The sequence below is a fragment of the Globicephala melas genome, chromosome X, assembly GCF_963455315.2.
Source record: "Globicephala melas chromosome X, mGloMel1.2, whole genome shotgun sequence".
In the NCBI taxonomy this organism is placed as follows: Eukaryota; Metazoa; Chordata; class Mammalia; order Artiodactyla; family Delphinidae; genus Globicephala; species Globicephala melas.
Genome location: NC_083335.1, coordinates 69,344,993 through 69,363,532, shown reverse-complemented (window position 1 = coordinate 69,363,532; position 18,540 = coordinate 69,344,993). Strand labels below are relative to the sequence as shown.

Sequence of the window (18,540 nt, the reverse complement as noted above, 5' to 3'; positions counted from 1 at the left end):
TCAATCACATTCGATATCATCATCCCACCAGCCTTTGAGGTAAGCAGGGGAGGGACTATTTGTCCCATTTTACAGATGAGGAAACAGGCTCAGAGAAGACTGATCCAAGTCACAGGGCATGAAGGTGGAGGGGCCTAAACTCAAAGCTTACTGTATCTCAAGGCCGCCAGTCCTGGAGGAGCCTTGATGCCAGAAGATGGGGCTGCTTAAGAGCTGGAGAAGAAGAGACAAGTGCAGGGATACTAGGTCCTCAGAACAGGCTGGGTGGGGCCAGGCAGTATCAGAAGGTGGGCTTTTCGTTCTGTGCCTTGTTTTCCTCAGTGCTGATGCCGAGTGGGCATGTGTGAGGGAGCTTTCAGGACCCCTCTCCCCTAGGGCCTTCCCTGGCTTTGGGGCCGTCTCCTTGTAACCCCGAGGAAAAGGCAGAGAAGAGCTAGAAGGAGAGAAATAGAGGAAGAGGGATCCAGAAAACAGCCCAACAGGCACCCACACGCACGTACCTGTCACAGTGAGGACTGGCCAAATCAGGACTTTTGTCCTCCTGTTCACCTGTTTCACTCCTTCCAACCAGGCTGAGAGACCTCGGGGGGATGTCTGTCAAGTTAGCACCAGCTCCTGGGTCTCTGCAAAGCCAAACTTGGTCTTGTGCTGGCCAGTTTGTGCAGGGCATCGATATAGACCACATGGTATTTTACCACCGTCTCCTTGCTCGGGTTCTCAATCTTGGGCAGTGGTAGAGGCTTCCCAACTGCCAGGGGACACGGAGAAGGGAAAGGGAAAGCATCAGGATGGCTCACTCTTCAGAACAGGCCTCAGCCCTCGAGCCCGGGTTCTCCCCACGCTTCCCCCACCCCAGCGCTCATCCTGGCCAGTGACCTGCCTCTGGACATGGCCAGAGCCAAGGTTCAGCCTTGGAACTGTATCCTGTGTACCAGATGAGGCCGCCAGCACAAGGGCCAACTCACCAATGGTGGTTACAGGCCGAGCGTAGGGCAGAAGGCCCCAGGAGTTCCAATGAAGCCATGCCCGTAGAAAGCACAAGGGTAGATGTGTACCATACTCTGGAACCACTTTTGGAAGCGATTAACGAAGCCCCTGGGAGTGAAAATCTGCTTTATGTAGAGTTCTGTCTCCCCAAAGGCATAGGCAAGGATTAGAGCCACCCTGCAGAGGAAAAGCATGTTCTCTGATGGCCAGAAAGGTAGGGACCCTGCTGAAAGCCAGACACGCTGACCACTAGTGGTCCCTGGGTCTCCCCGTAAGCTCCTCAGCCCCTAACCCAGCTGGGCCCAGGTCCAGGCTAGGTGGGAGGGCCTCGTGGTCCACCCCAAGCTGCCTCTGGGGGCAAAGTAGCAGCAAGCTAAGGGAAGCGAGTCCCAGACCCTCCTGTAAACCCACAAGGTCTGAAACACTGGAAGCTAAGACCCAAGGACCATTTATTTGCGGTTTCTTCCCTTCAGCCCACACGGTAATTTTGGCTTTCTCTGAGATAGGGTTGCAGCCAGTCACCTTTCACAAAAGGACTGGTCCAGATGAGATGCTAGTCTGAGGCAGATCAGGTTCCAGTTGGCCTGCTGGCCTTTCTTCAGAAGCAGAAATGCCTCTAGAACGTGACCCAGGCTCTACTCCACCACGGAAGCGGCTTTCCCCCTCCCTCTTTATATATCATTTCCTCAAAACCTCTTCCTCCTTCCCCACTGGGCTTTTGGAACCCCTCTCCCCAGTCAGGACCAGAAGTGTCCTTACCCATGCCGAAGGGCCGTGCGTACAAAGCCGGTGAGGTTCTTCAAGACCAAGGTGGCAGATCCTGGCAGGCTGTATCTGCACTCAGCCAGGCCACTGACCACCACGATCAGCATGTTGCCTGTGCCTCTACGGGTAAGCAGGAAGTCCATGGAGGACTGGCTCACAGAGCAGGCCCCTGGTGGGCAGAAAAAAACAAAAGATCATTGGTAATCTCCCAAACCTGCTAACTTTCCTCCCTACCTCTTCAAAGAGCCTCACATAAGGCAGCTGAACCTATGGTAGCTTTTCAGACCAGAGGGAATCAGAATTGGCCTTGTTCTCACCCATTCACCCAACACCTCTTTCTGGGGGAGCCATTTATTTCTTTGGCTTTACATCCTAGGAGCCAACTCACCTGTAGACATGACATATTCTCTGAGGAAAGGCCCCCAGAAAAAGGCCCCCAGTGTGAGGATATAAGGAGTGATGCCAGGAAAGATCTTGGAGAAGCCTGACTTCTCTGTGGCAAAGTGGCCAAAGCATGAGTGGGACATGAGCCCGTGAGGATGGCAGGCGAGGATGTAGTTGAGGCTAGGGGAGAGATCGTGAGTCTTCAAAAGCTGTGGAGGAACGTGGAGTCAAGAGGGGTATAGCCAGGGAAGAGGACGCCTCTTCTGGCCAGAGACCTAGAAAGGAAAGGGCTGTCGTGTCTGGCTGGCCATGCGGGTAGGGTAATACACAGCTCCGGGGAGCGTCATCCCCATGGGCCTCGATGTGAATGATGCCCCACCCTGACCCAGCCACTGCCACTGGAGTCGGGGCTGGGCCTGGGGCCCAAGTGGAGATCTGCAGCTCCTCACCTTGAGTGGGAAGTAATCACAGTACTGTTTCCACAGGCACCAGTGCCTTACGCAGGTAAACCGGCAGCTACCTGAGAACACAGCCAGTGTAGCTGAGCTTGGGCCACCTCCGTTGTCTCCTTCAGAGCCCTTTAAGGCCTGCCTCAGGGTGCCCTCACCCCCTGCTGTTTCCTGCCCTCTTAAGTAACACCCAGGCTGGGAATGAACATCTGGGCCAGTTTAGGACAGGCCTAGCTCTCTCCTGTACTAGCCGCCCCTCCCCTAGCCTACTCCAGTTCCTATCTGGGCCTCGCTGGTGCCTTGAAAAGACCCCTTCCCTCACCTTCTCCAGCCCAGACAAGGTCAGGCTGAAGGGCTGCCCGGAATTGGCCACAGTATAAGAAGAGAAAGAAAGAGCATGTGGCGGGTGGCAACACAGCCCTCGCAGGGCCCTCACCTCGCTCAGGGATCTTCCAGTCAAAAGCCAGCCATGTGAGCAGCACAGTGACAGGCCAGTATGGTGTGAACACTACCAGGTAGAGACTGACAAGGATCACAGTGCTTACTGGAGGAAGCCCAGGCCAGAGTCAATGAATTGTGAACAGTCCCTCACACTTGCCCGCCCTCTGGGGCTCTGTCCACCCCAAGGTCACACACCCCCTCAGCCAGGCTCACGCGACACTCTTACCTCCTCACCCAGCACATGGCCTGCATGCCTGTGGCACCAGCATCCCCGCTCTGGCCTTGGGAACCTGTTTTAAGTCTAGAAGGCAAGGTGTTTTCCTCCTCCACTTTGCTCGATGCAGTTAGCCCTCTCTCCCCAGGACCTACTCCAGCACCACTCTGGGCTGCATTCAGTGACAGGGAGCCAGCAGTGGGTCACGCTGATTTGGCCACCAAAGGTTGGGAGTCCTGGAAAGACAGAGCCAGGAATAGTCTTCCTCCAACTCACATTTCCCTCTCCACATCTCTGCAAGGCATCAGTGGAGGGAACACCAGAGAAAGAGGATACCCAACTTCAGCCAGGTTTGGAGCACACGAGTTGGCAAACAAGAAACAAAGGAGAACCCACGCTGGGCTAGAATAAGGTATGGACATGTTAAGCTCCAACAAGACAGGAACAATGTAGGTTAGAGTAGTTAGGACAGACTTCATGGAGATGAGTCACAGTGAGCCATGCTCAGGATTCTTACTGGACTCAGTTTTTAAAACAGCTGTGAATAAGACTGTGTGAGAGAAAGTGGGTCAAAAGAAAGTTTAGAAAAGACAGAAAATACTCCTAATTGAATGTGGCAGAATAAACACACGTTTTTATCGTGACTCCTTGCTGGAGCCTCATGAAAATTACCACAAGGATGTTTTAAAAGATAGAGATTCTGCAAGGAAAAGGAGAATCAGAGAGACGCTAACAGTGGGTGAGAGCTAGCAGCAAAATGTTTGCGTGCTGGACAGTGGACGGAAGAGGGATTAACTGAGAACCAGAAAGTTGAAATGTAATTACCTGCAAGGGGTATGAGCACAAGAGCAAGCCTGTTTCCGCTGGAGAATCTAGGAAAGACGCAGAATTTGGAACCACCAGATGTCACAAAAAGCAGATGTGGGGCACAGGGCTTGATTGAAAGTCTATCAAAGAAGTAGTTAAAACCCAAGACCCCTTTCCCTCCGCTACACAGCTGGGTGATGGGAGGATAGTTCTCTGAAAAAATGAACCAAAGAGACACTAAACTCAGATACTTACACTGGACACAGCTAAGATATTCTATATGCAGCCAAATTATTAATCAAGTATGAAGGGAGAATAAAGACAATCTCAGACATATAGTCTCAGAGAGTTTGTCTCCCACGTTCCTTTCTCAGGAAACAGCTGGAGGATGTGCTCACCATAATGAGGGAGTATAAAGCAAAATAGGATGGTATGGGATTCAGGTAAAGAAATCCAACAAAAGATGGAAGTGAGCAGGGCCAGGACTAAGGTGAGGAGAGCAAGGCACCTAGGGCACAAAATTCAAGGAGACATTCACTCTCAGGGTCAGGCAAGCACTGATCCAACACTTGTACAACCCTGAGAATGAATACCTTCTTAGATTGTGTACCCAAGGTGCCTCACGGGCCCTGGAGGTGACAGCGGTGCATGAGATCGGACTGTAACAGGAGGATGCTGGGCTCCAGCAGCGAGGTCCTCAAGGAAATTTTAAAAACGGTGGGGGTGGAGGAGACGAGACTTCTAGATTCCTGATGTGTTTGTGGAGAGTTTGGGTATGAATTAGTGACAACTGATAGATATCTAAGAGATAACTAAAGAAATTTAAAATGAAGCAATTATCCCAATCAAAAGATGTACAGAAGACCTAAATAGACATTTCTCCAAAGAAGACATACAGATGGCCAAAAAGCACATGAAAAGATGCTCAAGTCCACTAATTATTAGAGAAATGCAAATCAAAGCTACAATGAGGTATCACCTCCCACCACTCAGAAGGGCCATCATCAAAATATATACAAACAATAAATGCTGGACAGGGTGTGGAGAAAATGAACCCCCCTACCCTGCTGGTGGGAAAGTAAATTCGTACAACCACTATGTACCAATTTAAAGTACAGAGACTGTACAGTACAGTACATAGGACAGTATGGAGAACAGTATGGATACTACTTAAAAAACTAAAAATAGAACTGCCATTTGATCCAGTAATCCTACTCCTGGGCATATATGCAGAGAAAAACATGGTCTGAAAGGATACATGCACCCCAATGTTCATTGCAGCTCTATTTACAATAGCCAAGACATGGAAGCAACCTAAATGTCCATCGACAGAGGAATGGACAAAGAAGATGTGTAGTACATATATACAATGGAATATTACTCAGCCATAAAAAGGAACAAAGTTGGGACTTGACTTTTTCAAGAAATAAAGGGACGCATGGGTTTGTTCCATGTATCTTTCAGGTTTTGCTTGAACCCAGACAGAGTTGGGGACATCTTGGGAGGCAGTGTGGCCTCAGGAGGGGTGCCCTGTGGTGACACAAATCCTGGATCTGCCCCTTAGCATGAGTGTGACCACAGACAAGCCGTTGAGCTTCACCAGCCAAGTGGGGATAAGCTTCCACCTTATCTTTCTCACAGACTACGTGCGAGGGTCTTCTCTCAAGGCCATTAGGGTCCAAATGGATACAATTCCATTGCAGACTCTTAGGGTGAAGAGCTGGGAAGGCTCTGAAGGACAAACCCTGCAACTGTCACCTCCTGGGAGCCCAGGCCCAGCGGTCTTCTGCCTGCTCCAGGTTACCTCTCCATACAGCCCAAAGTCAAGTTCTATTGAAGAGGCCTCGGGGACACTTCTCCGTCCTCACCCCTCTTTCAGCCACTCTCCTTCTCTGCTCCATCTGCCCCTCGTCCAACTCACACATACACCTGAACCCTCAGTCTCGCCTCCTCTCTTTCTCTCTCCCACATCTTCTGATCATCAAGTCCTTCTAATTCTACTCCAATTTCTTGAATCTCTGCTCTTCTCCCCTTCACAATTACTTCTGAGCTGGCTGAAATCACCACAATCTCTGACCTGAACTAGAGCGACAGCCTCATCCTATAATCAGTTTGTGGGATGAGGGGAAGATGGCGGAAGAGTAAGGAGATCACCTTCCTCCCCACAAATACATCAGAAATACATCTACATGTGGAAGAGCTCCTACAGAACACCCACTGAATGCTGGCAGAAGACCTCAGACCGCGCAAAAGGCAAGAAACTCCCCAGGTACCTGGGTAGGGCAAAAGAAAAAAGAATAAACAGAGACAAAAGAATAGGGATGGGACCTGCACCAGTGGGAGGGAGCTGTGAAGGAGGAAAGGTTCCCACACACTACGAAGTCCCTTCGCGGGCGGAGACTGAGGGTGGCGGAGGGGGAAAGGTTCAGGGCGGAGGAGAGCACAACAACAGGGGTGCAGAGGCCAAGGCAGAGAGATTCCCGCACAGAGGATCGGTGCCGACCAGCACTCACCAGCCCGAGAGGCTTGTCTGCTCACCCGGTGGGGCGGGCGGGGGCTGGAAGCTGAGGCTCGGGCTTCGGAGGTCGGATCCCAGGGAAAGGACTGAGGTTGGCTATGTGAACACAGCCTGAAGGGGGCTAGTGCACCACAGGTAGCCGGGAGGGAGTCCGGGAAAATGTCTGGAGCTGCTGAAGAGGCAAGAGACTTTTTCTTCCCTCTGTTTCCTGGTGCGTGAGGAGAGGGGATTAAGAATGCTGCTTAAAGGAGTTCCAGAGATGGGCGCGAGCCGCGGCTAAAAGCGCGGACCCCAGAGACGGGCATGAGACGCTAAGGCTGCTGCTGCTGCCACCAAGAAGCCTGTGTGCGAGCACAGGTCACTCTCCACACTCACCTTCTGGGGAGCCTGTGCAGCCCGCCACTGCCACGGTCCTGGGATCCAGGGACAACTTCCCCGGGAGAACGCACGGCGCACCTCAGGCTAGTGCAACGTCACGCCGGCCTCTGCCACCGCAGGCCCACCCCGCACTCCGTGCCCCTCCCTCCCTGAGGCCTGAGTGAGCCAGAGCCCCCGAATCAGCGGCTGCTTTAACCCCGTCCTGTCTGAGCGAAAAACAGACGCCCTCCGACGACCTACACGCAGAGGCAGGGCCACATCCAAAGCTGAGCCCCGGGAGCTATGACAATAAAGAAGAGAAAGGGAAATCTCTCCCAAAAGCCTCAGGAACAGCGGACTAAAGCTCCACAATCAACTTGATGTACCCTGCATCTGTGGAATATATGAATAGACAACGAATCATCCCAAATTGAAGAGGTGGACTTTGAGAGCAAGATTTATTATTTTTTCCCTTTTCCTCTTTTTGTGAGTGTGTTAGTGCATGCTTCTGTGTGAGATTTTGTCTGTATAGCTTTGCTCTCACCATTTGTCCTAGGGTTCTATCCATCCGTTTTCTTTTTTTCTTTCTTTCTTTTTTAAAAAATTTTTGTTTTCTTAATAATTATTTTTTATTTTAATAACTTTATTTTATTTTATCTTCTTTCTTTCTTTCTTTCCTTCCCTTCCTCCTTCCTTCCTTCCTTCCTCCCTCCCTCCTTCTTTCTTCCTTTCTTTCTTTCTTTCTTCCTTTCTTTCTTCCTTTCCTCCTCTCTTTCTTTCTTCCTTTCTACTTTTTCTCCCTTTTATTCTGAGCTGTGTGGATGAAAGGCTCTTGGTGTTGTAGCCAGGAGTCAGTGCTGTGCCTCTGAGGTGGGAGAGCCAACTTCTGGAAACAGGTCCACAAGAGACCTCCCAGCTCCACATAATATCAAATGGCGAAAATCTCCCAGAGATCTCCATCTCAACACCAGCACCCAGCTTCACTCAACGAAGAGCAAGCTACAGTGCTGGACACCCTATACCAAACAACTAGCAAGACAGGAATACAACACCACCCATTAGCAGAGAGGCTGCCTAAAATCATAAGTCCACAGACACTCCAAAACACACCATCAGATGTGGACCTGCCCACCGGAAAGACAAGATCCAGCCTCATCCACCAGAACACAGGCACTAGTCCCCTCCACCAGGAAGCCTACACAACCCACTGAACCAACTTTAGCCACTGGGGACACACACCAAAAACAACGGGAACTACGAACCTGCAGCCTACCAAAAGGAGACCCCAAACACAGTAAGATAAGCAAAATGAAAAGACAGAAAAACACACAGCAGATGAAGGAGCAAGATAAAAACCCACCAGACGTAACAAATGAAGAGGAAATAGGCAGTCTACCTGAAAAAGAATTCAGAATAATGATAGTAAAGATGTGCCAAAATCTTGGAAATAGAATAGACAAAATGCAAGAATCATTTAACAAGGACCTAGAAGAACTAAAGATGAAACAAGCAATGATGAACAACACAATAAATGAAATTAAAAATACTCTAGATGGGATCAATACCAGAATAACTGAGGCAGAAAAACGGATAAGTGACCTGGAAGATAAAATAGTGGAAATAACTACTGCAGAGCAGAAAAAAGAAAGAAAAGAACTGAGGACAGTCTCAGAGACCTCTGGGACAGCATTAAATGCACCAACATTAGAATTATAGGGGTCCTAGAAGAAGAAGAGAAAAAGAAAGGGACTGAGAAAATATTTGAAGAGATTATAGTTGAAAACTTCCCTAATATGGGGAAGGAAATAGTTAATCAAGTCCAGGAAGCACAGAGTCCCATACAGGATAAATCCAAGGAGAAATACGCCAAGAGACACATATTAATCAAACTGTCAAAAATTAAATACAAAGAAAACAGATTAAAAGCAGCAAGGGAAAAACAACAAATAACACACAAGGGAATCCCCATAAGGTTAACAGCTGATCTTTCAGCAGAAACTCTGCAAGCCAGAAGGGACTGGCAAGACATATGTAAAGTGATGAAGGAGAAAAACCTGCAACCAAGATTACTCTACCCAGCAAGGATCTCATTCAGTTTGATGGAGAAATTAAAACCTTTACAGACAAGCAAAAGCTGAGAGAGTTCAGCACCACCAAACAAGCTTTAAAACAAATGCTAAAGGAACTGCTCTAGGCAGGAAACACAAGAGAAGGAAAAGACCTACAATAACAAACCCAAAACAATTAAGAAAATGAGAATAGGAACATACATATCGATAATTACCTTAAATGTAAATGGACTAAATGCTTCCGGCAATAGACACAGGTTGGCTGAATGGATACAAACCAAGACCCATATATATGTTGTCTACAAGAAACCCACTTCAGAACTAGAGACACATATAGACTGAAAGTAAGGGGATGGAAAAAGATATTCCATGCAAATGGAAACCAAAGGAAAGCTGGAGTAGCAATTCTCATATCAGACAAAAGAGACTTTAAAATAAAGACTATTAGAAGAGACAAAGAAGGACACTACATAATGATCAAGGGACCAATCCAAGAAGAAGATATAACAATTGTAAGTATTTATGCACCCAAAATAGGAGCACCTCAATACATAAGGCAAATGCTAACAGCCATAAAAGGGGGAAATCGACAGTAACACATTCATAGCCCCACTTTCACCAATGGACAGATCATGCAAAATGAAAATAAATAAGGAAACACAAGCTTTAAATGATACATTAAACAAGATGGACTTAATTGATATTTATAGGACACTCCATCCAAAAACAACAGAATACACTTTTTTTTCAAGTGCCCATGGAACATTCTCCAGGATAGATCATATCTTGGGTCACAAATCAAGCCTTGGTAAATTGAAGAAAATTGAAATTGTATCAAGTACCTTTTCTGACCACAACGCTATGAGACTAGATATCAATTACAGGAAAAGATCTGTAAAAAATACAAACACATGGAGGCTAAACAATACACTACTTAATAAGGAAGTGATCACTGAAGAAATCAAAGGGGAAATAAAAAATACCTAGAAACAAATGACAAGGGAGACACGACGACCCAAAACCTATGGGATGCAGCAAAAGCAGTTCTAAGAGGGAAGTTTATAGCAATACAATCCCACCTTAAGAAACAGGAAACATCTCGAATAAACAACCTAACCTTGCACCTAAAGGAATTAGAGAAAGAAGAACAAAAAAATCCCAAAGTTAGCAGAAGAAAAGAAATCATAAAGATCAGATCAGAAATAAATGAAAAAGAAATGAAGGAAATGATAGCAAAGATTAATAAAACTAAAAGCTAGTTCTTTGAGAAGATAAACAAAATTGATAAACCATTAGCCAGACTCATCAAGAAAAAAAGGGATAAGACCCAAATCAATAGAATTAGAAATGAAAAAGAAGTAACAACTGACACTGCAGAAATACAAAAGATCATGAGAGATTACTACAAGCAACTCCATGCCAATAAAATGGACAACCTGGAAGAAATGAACAAATTCTTCAAAATGCACAACCTGCCAAGACTGAACCAGGAAGAAATAGAAAATATGAACAGACCAATCACAAGCACTGAAAATGAAACTGTGATTAAAAATCTTCCAACAAACAAAAGCTCAGGACCAGATGGCTTCACAGGCGAATTCTATCAAACATTTAGAGAAGTGCTAACACGTATCCTTCTCAAACTCTTCCAAAATATAGCAGAGGGAGGAACACTCGCAAACTCATTCTACGAGGCCACCATCACCCTGATAACAAAACCAGACAAGGATGTCACAAGGAAAGAAAACTACAGGCCAATAACACTGATGAACATAGATGCAAAAATCCTCAACAAAATACTAGCAAACAGAATCCAACAGCACATTAAAAGGATCATACACCATGATCAAGTGGTGTTTATTCCAGGAATGCAAGGATTCTTCAATATACGCAAATCAATCAACGTGATCCACCATATTAACAAATTGGAGGAGAAAAACCATATGATCATCTCAATAGATGCAGAAAAAGCTTTTGAAAAAATTCAACACCCATTTATGATAGAAACCCTGCAGAAAGTAGGCATAGAGGAAACTTTCCTCAACATAATAAAGGACATATATGACAAACCCACAGCCAACATCGTCCTCAATGGTGAAAAACTGAAAGCATTTCCACTAAGATCAGGAACAAGACAAGGTTGCCCACTCTCACCACTATTATTCAACATAGTTTTGGAAGTTTTAGCTACAACAATCAGAGAAGAAAAATAAATAAAATGAATCCAAATCGGATAAGAAGAAGTAAAGCTGTCACTCTTTGCAGGTGACATGATACTATACATAGAGAATCCTAAAGATGCTACCAGAAAACTACTAGAGCTAATCAATGAATTTGGTAAAGTAGCAGGATACAAAATTAATGCACAGAAATATCTGGCATTCCTATACACTAATGACGAAGAATCTGAAAGTGAAATCAAGAAAGCACTCCCATTTACCATTGCAACAAAAAGAATAAAATATCTAGGAATAAACCTACCTAAGGAGACAAAAGACCTGTATGCAGAAAATTATAAGACACTGATGAAAGAAATTAAAGATGATACAAATAGGTGGAGAGATATACCATGTTCTTGGATTGGAAGAATCAACATTGTGAAAATGACTCTACTACCCAAAGCAATCTACAGATTCTATGCAATCCCTATCAAACTACCACTGGCATTTTTCACAGAACTAGAACAAAAAATTTCACAATTTGTATGGAAACACAAAAGACCCCGAATAGCCAAAGCAATCTTGAGAGCGAAAAATGGAGCTGGAGGAATCAGGCTTCCTGACTTCAGACTATACTACAAAGCTACAGTAATCAAGGCAGTATGGTACTGGCACAAAAACAGAAAGATAGATCAATGGAACAGGATAGAAAGCCCAGAGATAAATCCATGCACATATGGTCACCTTATCTTTGATAAAGGAGGCAGGAATGTACAGTTGAGAAAGGACAGCCCTCTTCAATAAGTGTTGCTGGGAAAACTGGACAGGTATATGTAAAAGTACGAGATTAGATCACTCCCTAACACCATACACAAAAATAAGCTCAAAATGGATTAACGACCTAAATGTAAGGGCAGAAACTTTCAAACTCTTAGAGGAAAACATAGGCAGAACACTCTATGACATAAATCACAGCAAGATCCTTTTTGACCCACCTCCTAGAGAAATGGAAATAAAAACAAAAATAAATAATTGGGACCTAATGAAACTTCGAAACTTTTGCACAGCAAAGAAACCATAAACAAGACCAAAAGACAGCCCTCAGAATGGGAGAAAATATTTTCAAATAAAGCAACTGACAAAGGATTAATCTCCAAAATTTATAAGCAACTCATGCAGCTCAATAACAAAAAAACAAACAACTCAATCCAAAAATGGGCAGAAGACCTAAACAGACATTTCTCCAAGGAAAATATACAGACTGCCAACAAACACATGAAAGAATGCTCAACATCATTAATCATTAGAGAAATGTGAATCAAAACTACAATGAGGGGCTTCCCTGGTGGCGCAGTGGTTGAGAATCCGCCTGCCAATGCAGGGGACATGGGTTCGTGCCCCGGTCTGGAAAGATCCCACATGCCGTGGAGCGGCTGGGCCGCTGAGCCTGCGCGTCCGGAGCCTGTGCTCTGCAATGGGAGAGGCCACAACAGTGAGAGGCCCGCGTACCGCAAAAAAAAAAAAAAAAAAAAACTACAATGAGATATCATCTCACACCAGTCAGAATGGCCATCATCAAAAAATCTAGAAACAATAAATGCTGGAGAGGGTGTGGAGAAAAGGCAACACTCTTGCACTGCTGGTGGGAATGTGAATTGGTACAGCCACTATGGAGAACAGTATGGAGGTTCCTTTAAAAACTGCAAATAGAACTACCATATAACCCAGCAATCCCACTACTGGGCATATACCCTGAGAAAACCATAATTCAAAAAGAGTCATGTACCAAAATGTTCATTGCAGCTCTATTTACAATAGCCCGGAGATGGAAACAACCTAAGTGTACATCATCGGTTGAATGGATAAAGAAGATGTGGCACATATATACAATGGAATATTACTCAGCCATAAATAGAAACGAAATTGAGCTATTTGTAATGAGGTGGATGGACCTAGAGTCTGTCATACAGAGTGAAGTAAGACGGAAAGAGATGGACAAATACCGTATGCTAACACATATATATGGAATTTAAGAAAAAAAATATCATGAGGAGCCTAGGGGTGAGACAGGAATAAAGACACAGACCTACTAGGGAATGGACTTGGGGATATGGGGAGGGGGAGAGGTGGGCTGTGACAGGGCGAGAGAGAGGCATGGACATGTATACACTACCGGACGTGAAGTTGATGGCTGGTGGGAGGCAGCCGCGTGGCACAGGGAGATCACCTCAGTGCTTTCTGACCGCCTGGAGGGGTGGGATGGGGAGGGTGGGAAGGAGGGAGACACAGGAGGGAGGAGATATGGGAACGTGTGTTTATGTATAGCTGATTCACTTTGTTGTGGAGCAGAAGCTAGCACACCATTGTAGAGCAATTATACTCCAATAAAGATGTAAAAAAATAAATTAATTAAAAAAATCAGTTTGCTACCCAGAAATAACTGTAGTGATCTCTCAAAAACACCAATCTGATGCTGTTGCCCTGTGCCCAACCCAGTTATGGTTCCACATGGAAAAAGTCCAAACACTTTTCCATGGTTGACAATGGCCTACACAATCTGTCCCCTGCCTCTTTTGCCAGTCTCCTCTGTCTTCTCTCTCCCATTCATTCATTCACTATGTATTGAGCGTCAGTTCTGTGCCTCTTACCCCCTCATCCCACTTAACCACTGGCTACTTCTTGAATGCTTTATGCTCTCCCCTCATCCCAGCCTTGTCAGCTGTTGCCCGGTCTCTGCCCTGAACACTCTTCCTTCTTCATTTATTTCTTATTTGTCCTCTAAGAGTCAACTGAAATTTAGTAGAAAAATGGACAAAGGTCATGAATGGGCCCTTAACAGAAAAAGAAATACTAATTGCTGATAAATACATGAAAAGATCTCAACCTCATAATTAATGAGGTTCAGAATAAGGCTCATTGTTGTTTACACCTGCCGTTCTGCTGGTGGCAGAAAGGAGTGTGCATGAGGCCTCTGTTCCCTTTCCTGCCAACTTGGTGGTCATCTCTGAAGCTGCATTTTGCAGCCTCACAATTTGGCGGGGCCTCCATCAGCCTGAACATTTGTGTCCACAGAGAGCAGAGATTCCCACCAACCTGTGTTGGATGTTTAACATGAGCAGAAATAAGCATTTGTTGAGTTAAGCCGCTGAGATCTCCACATTACTTGGTTACCACAGCGTACACGGGCCAGCCCAATTAATACACTCTCACACGCCCTTTTTACAAATGAAGAAAACAAGACTCAGAGAAAATCAATAACCTGCTAAAGGAACACAGATAGTAAGGAGTAGAGCTGGAATTTGAACACAGGCAGTCTGGCTCAAAGTCTGTGTTGGGGTTTTTTGTTTGTTTTTTTTTTGTGGTACACGGGCCTCTCACTGTTGTGGCCTCTCCCATTGCGGAGCACAGGCTCCGGACGCGCAGGCTCAGCGGCCATGGCTCACGGGCCCAGCCGCTCCACGGCATGTGGGATCTTCCTGGACCAGGGCACGAACCCGTGTCCCTTGCATCGGCAGGCGGACTCTCAACCACTGCGCCACCAGGGAAGCCCAAGACTGTGTTTTTAACATCCATATTTTTCTGCCCCTTGGCTATATGTGTATGTGCATGCACACGCATGCATGTGGTGAAATATATATATTTTTATATCCATAATCTCTGGCTACATACACACAAACTATTAACAGTGGTTACCTCTGAGGAGCAACATTCTGGACAAGACTGAGGAAGGGGAACTACCAGTCTAAAGGCTCCAGGCCCCGATGTGGGCCTGGCCTGGGCTGGCCGTCCATAATGGTCATACTTCTCCCTCAACGCAGTGTCAGGTCCTAGGCCTTGGGGACTCTTCTCTCTCATGGGAACATGGTGGCAGTGAGGGGAGGCAGTGGTAATGAGGCAAGTCTGTGGAGATAGGACAAGAGCTCAAGAAAGGGAACTCAGCTCTCACTGAGGAGAGGGCCCCAAGGCCTGGGTTGCATGGAGGGAGAGAGCAGAGGCCCGGCTGGGGCCCTGGTCCTCAGCAAGAGGCCATTCGGAGCTGACCTTTTTCCCCTTTCAGTCGAGAATGTTTACATACGCAGAAGGCCTGGCTTCCTCATTCCTCTCTGGCCTAACATGTACTCTAGGGCCACGTCCACACCCAGCCTCCCAGTCAGCAGTAAGTAAGGAGATGCAGGAGCTAGGGACAGGAGCTCATAGGCCAGAATCAGGCCCCTTGTGGATTCAGCTCCCAGGCCAGCTCTTCCACTTGCTAACTATGCAGTCTTGGATGGCCCACTTGTACTGCATGTACCTCAACTTCCTCATCTGTACAATGGAGATGATTAGGCATGTCAGGTGCTTAGAAGAGTATCTGGCATGAAAAAAAAAGTGCAGTAGATGTTAGCTAATACTATATGAGTGCAAGCTCTCATTATGTGTGTGTGTAGCTATTAGTGTGTATTATTATGCCTAACAATAGCTTCTACCTCATAAGGTTGGCAGCAGGCTAAAATGAAACCATAGGTATGCAAATGCCTGGCACAAAGTAAGTAGCTGGTACATATGAATTCCTTTCTCCTGGTCTCTTCCAGCTCTGATTGCCCATAATTCCTAGGTTAACACTGATCTTTTTAGCATTCAGGCATCCTGATACCCACCCCAGGCAGGCATCTGAGCCCCCCAATCCCTGTTCTCCAGCTCACTCTCCCTATTGACTGGTAAGTCTCAGGCTCCCAGGGCCCACCTGCATTCTTCCTTCCCAGATAGCTTCCAAGGTCATTTAGGTCATGACCCTGCCTCCAGACAAGTACTCACCTAAACCACTTAAAAAATGAGAATTTTGGGCTTCCCTGGTGGCGCAGTGGTTGAGAGTCTGCCTGCTGATGCAGGGGACACGGGTTCGTGCCCCAGTCCGGGAAGATCCCACATGCCGCAGAGCGGCTAGGCCCGTGAGCCATGGCCGCTGAGCCTGCGCGTCCGGAGCCTGTGCTCCACAACGGGAAAGGCCACAACAGTCAAAGGCCCGCGTACCAAAAAAAAAGAGAGAATTTTGTTCCAGGCCCCCCTCCCATAGGGATGGTTTGCTTCAGCACCTACAGTACCATAGCCAGCATCTAAAGAACTTTCACAAAATATTTGTGGTGTGGATAGAAGGGGAAAACGGATGGATAAATGGATGAATTCTTTTGGACAAGAGGTTTTCAGAGCTCCCTCTGCCACCAGGACAACTGTCTCACACCGATGGTCTGCTCAGGTCCCCAAGGTTGCAGCTAAGCCCATTTCCTTGGCAAGCCTCAGTGGACCTGCTCCCCATCTCCCCCAGACATGCCTTCCAGGCCCCACTGACGACCCAGAAGGGCTCACTACACACACCGGCCACAGGGCTGGCTCACACACACGTGCACACACATTCCTGCACAGGCAGGCACCCATACCCATGTGCGCACTCACAGATTCCACGTGGACCATGCCCAAGTGCGTCAGGCTAGAGGCCCGGGTGGCCAACTGTCCTGCTTTGCCTGAGATAACGCAGATTTCAGCATCGAGAGTCCCGCTAAACCCTATAAGCTCTCAGTCCCAGGCAAACCAGGACTTTTGGTCACCCTGCCAAAGGCCGAAGACTCACCGATAACCAAGGCGCTGAGGGCCCACTGGAAAAGAGCAAAGACCTCCAGGGCGGTCTTGAGGTCCTTCTTGGAGGGCAAGAGCATTACGGCCAGGGTCCCAGTGGCTCCCCGCAAGTGCAGTTAGGCTGGCCAGTCCCACGTGCTCAGGGGCTGGTGGGGTTTCCTCCCTTTGTGCTTTCTTCTTCAGCCCCTGCCTAGTCTCCATCCCTGTCTAGTCTCCACCCCCTGCCTAGTCTCCACCCCCTGCCTAGTCTCCACCCCCTGCCTAGTCTCCACCCCCTAACCTGCCCTCCCCCCACCACAGGACCACAGGACTACACTCTGCGGCTGCTTGTCCAGTTCCTTCCAACCGTCTACCCACCTGCACTTTACCCACTTGGGCATGGCCCGGGCTATGATTGTGACACCCTCTTGCACACTTGTGCAGAGAAGTGTAGATGGAGCTCTGGTGTGGGAAGTGAGTGGAGGTGAGGATGGGGCTGCTGAGAGGCCTCCAGAGCCAGTGTGGATGAGGGGAGAGGGGGCAGGGAGGAGCCCAGGGCACACATGGCACCCCGAGTCTACATTTTGGTTTATGAGGCCCAGCTGTCTATGGTCTTTCAGTGACAATGTGATTGGGGAGGAGGAGGTCACAGGTGGGGTGTGCCTGGCAGGTGCGGAGGAGCAGAAGCCTGGAGCTGAGTGAGTGAAAGGAGCTGAGGAGGTGACGTCAGAGAGCTTGACAGGGCCAGAGGGTGTAAGGCCTTGGCCTTCTCCTCTGACTGAAATGGGGTGTCAGTGTGGGGTTTTGAGCAGAAAGAGGAAAGGATTGCCTTCCGGTTTTAAAGGGCCATGGAAGAAGAAGGAGCCTTTTGAGGGAGGATGGCAATAATCCATGCAGATATGACGGTGGCTCAGGGCAGACTGGCGGGAGTCAGGATGGTGGGAAACGTTTGGATTCTGGGTGTCTCGTCTGATGCAGAGGCCCCACGTAAGCACTGTCCTCTCTGAGGCTCAGAAGCCTCTACAGGGGAGCCTCGCTGGTGAGCAGCCACCATGCACTCCACCTTGGCCTGCAAACCTTCCTTGCTTTCAGTTTCGTCCCATCCAGTCCTTCAGGAAATGTGTGGAGGGTGTTGAATGGTGGTGAAGGGGCTGCTGGGAAGGGAGGCTGAAAAGGGCAACGGAGACAATTTCTGAGTCAGGACACGGGGATGAGGAGTTTGGGCTTAATCCTGGGGACCAGGACGAGGTGCCATCAGCTTCTGACCAGGGATGGTGACTTGTGCCAAATGCCACAGGACGACTGTCAGGCCCAGGGTGACTGTCAGGGCCCAGGGACCTAGTTGCCCCCATGATAGACACACAGGCCCATCCCCCTCCTCCTCTCTAATACCTACTTGCAGGCCCAGTTCTGCAGCCACATAATGTAAGTGCATGGGCTCATGGGGACTTTCCCCAGCGCTGCAAGGCCTGCTGGCCCACATCTCTCGCCCTGCTAGACTGACTTCATTGTTTGGGGTAAGGGCAGCCCACTCCTTAGTCCACCTCCTGTTGGGGAAACTTCCTGAGACTATCCCCCAACGGGGAACAAAGCTCCATAAACACTGAACACAGACGAGAAGCAAGGGACAGAAACAGCTCTGGCAGGTAAGAAACAGTCCCCCTAGGAGTTTAGGATTAACAGATACACACTACTATGTATGAAGCAGATAACCAACAAGGACGTACTGGACAGCACAGGGAACTCTACTCAATATCTTGTAACAACCTATAATGGAAAAGAATCTGAAAAAGGATATATA

The 18,540-nt window shown here is 47.6% G+C and overlaps 1 protein-coding gene across 1 annotated transcript; it reads right to left on the bottom strand.

The window, feature by feature from the left end:
• Positions 1–597: 597 nt before the first annotated feature.
• On the bottom strand, positions 598–16,840 carry AWAT2 (acyl-CoA wax alcohol acyltransferase 2). The gene is given in 9 exon segments (XM_030851772.2): positions 598–653; positions 656–748; positions 966–1,013; positions 1,016–1,164; positions 1,747–1,921; positions 2,141–2,345; positions 2,586–2,656; positions 3,022–3,129; positions 16,756–16,840. Coding segments are annotated over 9 exon segments (990 nt in total).
• Positions 16,841–18,540: the final 1,700 nt, after the last annotated feature.